The sequence below is a fragment of the Rutidosis leptorrhynchoides genome, chromosome 5 (assembly GCF_046630445.1).
Source record: "Rutidosis leptorrhynchoides isolate AG116_Rl617_1_P2 chromosome 5, CSIRO_AGI_Rlap_v1, whole genome shotgun sequence".
NCBI classification, from domain to species: domain Eukaryota; kingdom Viridiplantae; phylum Streptophyta; class Magnoliopsida; order Asterales; family Asteraceae; genus Rutidosis; species Rutidosis leptorrhynchoides.
Genome location: NC_092337.1, coordinates 236,121,705 through 236,131,739, shown reverse-complemented (window position 1 = coordinate 236,131,739; position 10,035 = coordinate 236,121,705). Strand labels below are relative to the sequence as shown.

Below are 10,035 nucleotides of genomic sequence, written 5' to 3'. Positions count from 1 at the left end.
ATTTTCGGTTAGGTGACCTTTATCCCGTCATTTGATTTAGCTAGGTAGTCATTATATGACAATTGCAATCCTTTTGCAACTTCTAAGTTATGGGATCATGCAATCCTTTTGCATGGCATATTTATCCCATCAACGCCTATTTGTTCCTCATGATTCGGTGACCCTAAGTTCATGATTCCCAAATCAAGTTGTCCTATTTGTGTAAACGTGTAAATTTAACATACAAGTGATTAGGTGACCTTTATCCCACAAGTGTGCGAAATTCACCTTAATCATATTAGTTTGCTCATAACGGTTAGGTGACCTTTATCCCATTATGAGTTCCCTAATATTTTTAAGTGTCACACAAAAGGATGGCGTTTAACTTGTTTGCCTTGTTAATGAAAGGGATTTTAAGTTTTCATTATTTCTAGTTTAAGAAAACTTCTATGCCATACACCAACATGCATTTAGTGTATGGTACTTATGAAAAACCATTTTCATGTCTTGTAATTAAGCCAATTACTTGATATAAATCATTTTATATATATGATCTTTATCATGTTCTTAATAACCGTTTATTAATGTCCTTTTAGCCATTTTTAATTTAACCAATTTAATTGTCGTTTTGCATGTCGTTTATTAATGTCTAATTTAACCAATTAAATTGCCATTTTGCTTGTTGTTAACTTGTGTGATTAACTTGTAACATACAAACATACAATCTACAATCATACAATAAACAACCATGCATGAAAAACAAATATGTTCACAATCAAGCCAATTTGGTAGACATTTGTTTAGCCGAAAACAAATGCCACCGTTAAGGGTTATAACACAAAGTAGGAGATTTCAAATCTCCCACTTAATCTTGCATCTTCCTTGTCTTCATCTTGCATCTTCATTTTTACAAAAAAAATATATCCTAATACATTTTTTCTAAAAAATGAAAATACAACCTAATCTATTTTACATACCAAATATAAAATAAATTACATAACCAAAATAATATTATTACAAACCAATTGAATAAATATTATTACAAACCAAATGAATAATAAATAATCATCAAACATGCAATCAAACAAACACAAGGTCTAGGCATTGATTGTGAACATTAACATACAACAAAATATGAAAAAATGGAATCACCCAAAACCCATTTTGGGTCTCCAAATTTTCGGCCAAAATTAGATACCCACCCAAACTAGACAATTTTTGTATTCCATTTTCATGCATGTACTTGGAATGCAAATATAGTGGGTTTAAAGACAATATAAGAAGCATGATCCATAGACCTCGGCTCTAGATACCGTTGATGGAATTTAACATTTAACAAGTGACATGTTCATGTAGTTTACACAATCATAAAACCAATTTTAAGATAGTTAAATCAAGCGGAAGCATTAATAGAACAAGTATATTTGTTAAGCCATAATGTTAAATTTCATATTAATATCAAGTCATGAATTTTATACTTACATATAAAACAAGTAGAGAAGATAAGATTAATACTTCCTCAAGTGAGTTTGAGGGCTGTTTTCAAAGTGGTAAGATGATGAAGAAGATGATGAATGAAAACCTTTAACTTGAAGCCTCAAGTGTGTAATACCCACAAGCCTTTTGCAATATGTGAGACATGATTATATATAAAAAATGCATTAAGAAGAGAATTTGCAGATAGAGCATCAACAAATTTAAAAACTCGATGCTTAATATGCCATCATACATCATTCATCAGTCAACTAACATTACAATTGTTTATGATATAGTAGTACAAAAACAAAACACAAAGTTTACAATATTCATGAACAAATTCATATTCATAATGTAGTAGCAATATTAATATTAATATTAATATTAATCATACTAAAAACTTGGATGGAATAAAAGACACATTTACCATTACTAATTGGAGAACTGTTACACTTTCAAAAGCAAAATTACATCAAATTTCGCACATAACAACCATAACAAAATACTCCAATATCGCAATTACACATAATAAACCTAACTTGAACGACAATCAAGTCTAACAAGCTGAATAACAATTTCCTAAAATCAACCTCCAAATCCATAAAGAGTGCGTCCTTGTCGTTTCAAGGCATAAACAACATCCATAGCAGTAACAGTTTTCCTACGAGCGTGCTCGGTGTAAGTAACAGCATCTCTAATCACATTTTCTAGAAAGATCTTGAGAACGCCACGTGTCTCTTCATAAATCAGACCACTGATACGCTTCACACCACCTCTACGAGCTAGCCTTCGAATTGCAGGTTTTGTGATTCCTTGAATATTATCACGGAGAACTTTACGATGTCGTTTTGCTCCTCCCTTTCCTAATCCTTTGCCTCCCTTGCCGCGGCCTGACATTGTTGAGAGATTTGATTTTGGATTTGAATTTGAATTTGAATTTTTAGGGTTTTGGATATTTGAGTGTTGATGAAAAATTTGGAATTTTGATTGAGGTATATATACAGGTGGGTTTTCAATAAAAGGGCGGGATTTGAATCTGAAAAAGTAGGAGTGGGTGAGAGTTTTTTAGGTGGTGACACATCCGTTGGATAGGGTGAAACGGACGGTGGATTTGTAGCTTGGATCGCGATCCGTGTGATGTGTTTCACTTTTTAATATTGACGTTAACGTTAATTAACTAGAGTAAAATATAAACATGTGAATCGTAATTTTTTGTCCTTTTCTATTTAGTCCTTTTTTTTTTTTTACTTAACCAAATAGATGGTCAATGTGGTTTGTCAAATCTTAAAAGTTTAGTCAACGAGGTTTTTTTGCGAAAATAGTCACTATTATTTCAAAACTAGAAAAAAATTCGACCGCGCGTTGCTGCGGTTGTATTCAACGCGCGGTCGAATTTGGATATACGTTGTTTTGTACCTAATATATCTAGTAGGTTGGGTTGTTTGTTGAACATGTATGTATATGTATGAAATACAGCCCGAAATATTTAGTATTTTTTTAACGATGTCCGTTTCGCGTATAGTTAGTCTCGTTGTGTTCGTAAAATTATTTCGAGTTGAACGGTGGTCTTGGAAAAATTTAACTCGCACCGAGCGAGAATATAGGGCCCGTTATTTAGTGTATTTTTAATGATGTCCGTTTCGCGTATAGTTAGTCGCGTTGTGTTCATCAGATTTTTTCGAGTTGAACGGTAGTCTCGGAAAAATTTAACTCGCACCGAGCGAGAATATGGGGCCAGTTAAATATTCGGGTGGAATTAGTTTCTTTTATTTTAATAAAATTATATAATATAATTACGTTTTCTACCCCCGAAAAAGTGAAAACTCGAGGGGTCGTTGTGCAAAATAAGTCGAAGTTGAGGGACCGGTTGTAGTGTGAACGTAAACTCAAAACGACAATTCGATATAACTGAAACGACGGATATGGCCACGCATTTTAGTATATAGGGATAATAATAATAATATCACATGTTTAGTCACTTACGCAGATAGACATTAATTTAATCTGGTAAGTGACATCACATGACTAGCACATGAGAGTATATTTGTCATTTTACTAAAACATTTTTGTTTTTTATTTTCTTAATTTTTTCCCTTTATCACACATTTATTCTGTAACAATTTTACACACGTACACAAAACTTATTTCATAATTCATATACCATTTCTACAACAAAGTCAAAGGCCACCGTGACTAAAACGATTCATACAAAAACTAATACCATCGTTGTTATCTCCAAATTCCGTATTTCATTTCATCAAAGAGCTCAAGTTCATTTCATCAAACATCTCTAATGTTGCAGGGCTGGTCCCGAGAATTTAGAGACCTAGAGCGAGGTGAAAAAAGGTCTTTAGAACCCTACGAATAATATAAGCTTTGACACGAGTTGTCCTTGGTTGATATTAGAATTATGAATGAGATTCACGGTTGCATACATGTATATATTTATTGTTCTCATTAAGTTTTGCTTACTCCGTTATTGTTTACTAGTTTGTAGGCTCGAATTCCGATAAGGGGAAGGGGAAGGGGAATAAAGTGGATACGATAGATTGATTGCTAGCGCTTATGGATTTGACGTGATGCTTATGTGTTGCTTAAATTTTTTTGGATAGTTGACAATTATGGAGTTGATGATCCCGAAACATATGCTCTAATACTTTGTCAGTGTCGTCGTTTTGTGTATTTGGATCAAGATTACCACCTTTTGTTGTAAACGGGGTCGTGTGTGCCCAATGTTTAAATGTTGGTTGAATTGTGTCTATATATAGTTTCTGGTGTTTAAGCGAGTTCCATTTATGTTAATTGCACTGGTGTCGAAATGAGTTATTGAAGCGGGTCAAAAAAACACAAGTAGTTGAAAACTAGTCAATCAGATGGAGATGCGCCGCATATGTATTCTTATTGTCCATGGTTCAGTCACAGGCGATTTTTGATGCACCACATCTAAAGCAGATGCGCCGCATCTGTGGCTTTTTTTTTATAAAAAAAATGTCGTTTTTCGATTATGAGTTGAAGGCGTTTCATTTAGCCTACTTGTTAGTTAATCATGATTTCATTTCAATGGTATTTATCTCTAAAGCTTTTAGTATCAACGCCTACAGTAAGTGTATTTGTTAGTTATCACTACTATGATTGATTATCAACGAGTGGAAATTTGCCCGCGATTGGCGCGATAAATGATTTCACTCTATATCTGAGCACAGTTTCAATAGCTTATAACTACAATACGAAAATTAACGATTTATGATTAAGGCTCGTCGTTAAGATGCATAAAATTCTTGTACAATTTCATAACCACCGTATTAATAAATAATCACTACATGTAAGAAAGTCAAGGTGTTGGTGTATTCTTGACTTCCCAGAAGGGAGGTCAGGGGCTCGACCCCCATGAACTGCAAAATATTTTCCTTGAGGTTACCCCTATTTCATAGGCCTAGGAGGTCTCGGCCGTCTTGAGTTCGGGCCTCACCTGAAGGGTTTTACCACACACGATGCCTGTATGGATTCGCTGTGGGGTTTTCTCCAGAGGGACGACAGGACTGTAATGTTTGTCCCAAGAAATGATCGGGTGGGTGAGTTCCGACATAGCGTTTTGTTGGTACTATTCTCCGTATATCGGTTGAAAGGTACTATTACAGTACAATAACAGCCTAGCGTTGAGCGATATGTTACCGACTGATGTTTTCCCTTGAAAAATAATCCCTGCAGACCCGGAACATGGATGAGAAATCCGTGGGGTGGCCTTAATCAGTCTTTGGATCATCTGGAATTGATTTGTGTAGCGTTCTATTGCTAAACGGTTAAGGTTCTTGAGTGAGAAAGAACTGTGTGAGAGAGAAAGTGTACTTCTCTCTGACTAAAGTTCATATGTCAAATGCAGTGACCCAAGGGATCTACTTATAGGCATAGAATGTTCGAAATTCTCGGGATACACGTGTCAAATGCTGATTAATTCTGTTATGCGAAATGTCCGGAACCGACTTTGGCGTGGTTGACGTGGCTGCGTTCCGCTCACGCGCCTAATTAAAGGGCTTAAGCATAGAAGCTGCCTGCAGGGCTTACGCATGACGCTGAGCGGCCTGGCTGAGCGCTGGACGGATAAATGGTAAAAACTGTCGAAATTGCTATCTTTTATGCTTTTCGATCCCTTCTTTTGTATGAAAATGATGTTTTTATGCGTTAAGTCTCCCAGTTTCATGTCTTTATTTTTGCAAAAAATAAAGTCATTAAACTATAAAAATAAAAGATGTCTTTTTCCTCGAGGACACAAACTGTTGTAGTTGTCTTTGCTATGTCTTGACGTCACCCTCCAATGATGACTTTGCCCCCAAAACGTCCCTAAATTTATTTTGATTTATTTTTTGAATTTCAAAATTAATCCCATTTGATCTAATCTGTATGCGTGGCTCAATCTTATCCTTTCATCTTCCACCAATTTTGACTATAAATAACCCGTCTACATTTCAATTTTCCTTTTCTAAAATTTCTCAAACTCTTTCAAGGATTATTTGCAATTGCATCTAGGGTTCATAGCAATTATTTTCGCAAGGTTAGTATTCGATTTTCTTTCTCCTATGTTTTTGTTGCTTTTTTCTTACTACCATGACCGAGTCTAGCAGTACATCTTTCCAGAAGGACACTCGCAATGTAAATATGATCCAATCAAGTACAACAGAAGCAAAGATAAGTAAACTCTGTATGGCGTATAAAAATCTTAGGCATTTAAATCCAGTAGTTCCATCTTCAGACGATAGAGCCAATAAACCTCCCCAAAGATGATTACCTTGTATCAATTGCAATTAACTTTAGGAAACCTGCGTATTCCCCTTATGTTTTTCTTCAACGAGTTCTTTCCCATTACGGTATAAGTTTGAGCCAAATCCATCCTTTTGGCTTACAAAAAATAATTTTGTTTGAGATGTACTGTAACTGTTTGAATAGAGAACCCAAAGTTCAAATTTTTCACGAGTTATTTAGAACACGTTTGGTTAGCCAATGCTGGTATACATTTGACTGCAAACCAGGGAAATCATTTACTGGTGAGAAGGAATCCTCTTTGAAAAACTGGAAAGAACCCTTTATTTGTTAATGAGAGGGTGATTCAGGATTCATGGGCAAATGTCCGTAAGTGGGACAAAACTAGGATTGGTGTTAGTAAGGCCATAGAGTTGTCTGAGGATGAAGAAACAATGATAGAAGTGTGGAAGACACTGAAGCTTCCACAAAGATCATATGTTGATTATGAAGCCATTCTTGCCCTCTACGGTATGAGTGACGATTGGCGTTATGGGTTTATGCCAACATTACGATGGGCATGCCATGGTAGGCTCCCTTATGAATATGTTATTCTTTTATTATGTTAACACGAGTCATATGTATTCTTATATATGCATTTTCTGCTTGTATTTGTGTTTGTTTTATGCAGAAGAAGAGATGAGGGTTTACAAAACTTTTGATAAATCCAACCTTGATAATGTGATTATGTCTGAACGGTAAAAAAATGTTGAAGAGCTTGAGGCTGAGAAAGACAAGGTATAACGACCCTCATTTTTCCATTCTATATTTTTCCAATATTAAATGCTCAAACAACATAATTAAAACTTAATGACTAAACTTTAATCAACAATTGTTAAGTGTTAAGAGTTATAAAACATATTAATTAACCTTGCGCAATAATTGACAAGTTAATAAAAGATGAAAATAAAAGCTTATTAACTTCCGTGAACAAAAAGTAATAACTCAAAACTTAAAGCTTTTAAACATGTAAACTTGAACTTATAAGGAACCATTTTAACCAAACCAAACTACAAGGTCTAAAATGAAAAAGTTCCACTTCCTTTAACCTAACCCTAGCCGTGATTTTGGAAGGGCAAAAAGACCTTTTTGCCCTTGGTAAAAATCGGCCATAATCACCATCATTAACCTAACCCTAAAGCTTGACTTTTACACCAAGTTTTCCCATATTATCCCTAGGTCTAGATCCTTCCAATTACAACTATAAAAGGAGGTGAAGGCTAGCTCATTTTCATTATTCATCACATCTACAATCATCTCTAAAATCCTCTCCCTCTCCTTTGTGGTTTTCGGCCAAGGAACACACCACACACACCACTTTGAAGTTTTGGTTAATTACTTCTTGTTTCCGGGCTCGTTCATCGAGTTCATCAAGTTCATCAAGATCTTCAAGCGTGTTCTTCGTTATTCGGGTTATTTGATCTTCATCTTCAAGAGATATTCATCTTTTCTTTGTTAATCTTCATCCATCTTCAAGGTATAAAAACTATAAACCTAACTATTTAATTTGTTCATCCAATTCTTGTTTTGATTCATATTAATCATGTTCAATTAACCTAAACATTATATACATACATATGCAATCGACATACATATATACATGTATATGTATCGACTAAAAAAAATAATATAATATAATGTTTGATCTCTAAACCCTAATTAATTGGAACATTATTATGTTGTGATGTTGTTAACAATAAAATGTTATACACATATATACATACACAAGCATGCTAATATACATACATATACTTGATATATATATATATATATATATATATATATATATATATATATATATATAAATATATATATATATATATATATATAAATATATATATAAATATATATAGGTATACATACGGCCGATTTTATTTTTTTTTTTAAAAAGAAATTTTGTTGAATCTTAAAAACCCTAAAAGATTTACCAAAGATTTGTTAATGGTTAAAAAGGGAAACAAATATATATACATAATATACATATACATATACGATTTATATATATGTACATAAAAAAAATATATAATCTATATATATACATATACACACACTACACTTATATAAATCCTAAACACTATTTAATACTACTAAACCCTAATCATTAATTAATTATTAAAACCTAACTACTCTAATTAATTAAAACCCAAATTTAAACCTATCTAATTAATACTACTTACATACTACTACCTAACACTTATACTACAACTAACACTTATAATGTATTACTTATATTATAATACTTATATTATAAGAATATAACATACGATTGCAATAGTCATTCACGATAACGTGAGATTACTTGAAGTTCTACGCTACTTGTGGCCTAGGGTGATCCTTGGTACCATTATGGGATGCTTGTGGATCTCGAATGCCAAGACTTAGATTTTGGTCAAGAGATCCTGGGCCGCTCGATAATAATAGATCATTCGAGTGACTTGCCGGTGGCATAGATTTTTAGGTATGGTGCACAATATCAAACCCGACTATAGTAATCATACACTCACTAAGTGAACAACACCTAGTCATCTACACACTTAATAAGTGGTGGAATTATTAAGAACAACTCACTAGTGTTCAACACTAACTTACTAAACATAGAAACTTACTATTTCGAAGCTTCATGCTATGTTTTCTCTTCTATCCATTAATCACAGCAAGTAAACGTTCAGAATTCGTAGATATGAATTTCGGAATGAACATAGTTAATGTTCTAAGAAGGAAATGGTAATGGCACGATCTTGATTTGTTAAATTACCAGAATACCCTGGGAGAAGACTGAATCATCAAGAAATATTTTCTTGATATTTTAGAGTTTTAAAATAGAATACAAGAGTCGTGTAACATGACACATGATGATGTTAGAGTCTGTGAATCATCAGTTTCATTAGAAACTCAGAATGACTTACTGTAATATAATCACGTTGAACAAGTGTCATTATATTATACTAACTCATGCATCAGTTCCCAACACTACTTCAAAACATTCATAGTTTAAACTCAAAAGTTTACAGAATATAGAAACTAATAGTTTCTTATATGATGTAACACTGATAGCGCGAAGAGATAAATGATTTCAGATAAGAATATCTTCAGATATATCGATGGTATTTAAAATAAAGGTACGATGATATCTTAGAATTTTTGAATCAAGTTGTGATGAAGAAATTCATTCATAATTCAAACTCGAATTTTAAAGAAATTTAGAAACTAAAGCAGTTTCCTTTATGATGTAACATAGATAGCAGGAAGAGATAAATAATGTTGGACAAGAATATTTATGAAAATATCCTCAGAGATATCGAAGATATTTATGATGATATTTTGGAATATCTAAGTTCGAAGGTTGATGAAGAAAATTTGTCCGCAAGAATTTAGATTCAGGAGTAAGGTATTCGTTAATGACTTTAGTAAATACTGAATCATTTGAATTCTTTGAAGGCAGATTTATTCTTTGTGATTTGTCTACAACCTCCTTCTTGGTTTGCTCAATTCGTTTTTCAGTTTCAATTTTTTTTGAGCTTTGCCAACCTACTATTCTTTATTATCAAACTTCCGACTGTCAAAGTCGTGTACAGTTTTTGCTGCTGTATTCAGCTTTTTTTTTTCTTCAGAATTTGAAGTATTGATTTGTAGACTGGGTTCTTTTCAGAATTTTAGAATGAAAGATCATAATTCTAAGAGATAAATGTTATATGTATACATATAACTGTTGACGTAGAAACATTGCGAGATTCAAAATACTGATTGCTGATTCCCAGTAATTGGTATGGCAATTTTCGTTATAAG

The 10,035-nt window shown here is 33.3% G+C and overlaps 1 protein-coding gene across 1 annotated transcript; it reads right to left on the bottom strand.

The window, feature by feature from the left end:
- Positions 1-1,861: 1,861 nt before the first annotated feature.
- LOC139849382 (histone H4) lies at positions 1,862-2,403 on the bottom strand. Its single transcript, XM_071839039.1, has one exon. It carries the CDS (start codon positions 2,350-2,352, stop codon positions 2,041-2,043), a length of 312 nt encoding a protein of 103 aa, XP_071695140.1. The 5' UTR covers positions 2,353-2,403; the 3' UTR covers positions 1,862-2,040.
- Between the last annotated feature and the right edge of the window lie 7,632 nt (positions 2,404-10,035).

Coding starts and splice junctions, on each gene's coding strand:
- LOC139849382 (XM_071839039.1), bottom strand. CDS start 2,352: ATGTCAGGCCGCGGCAAGGGAGGCAAAGGATTAGGAAAGGGAGGAGCA.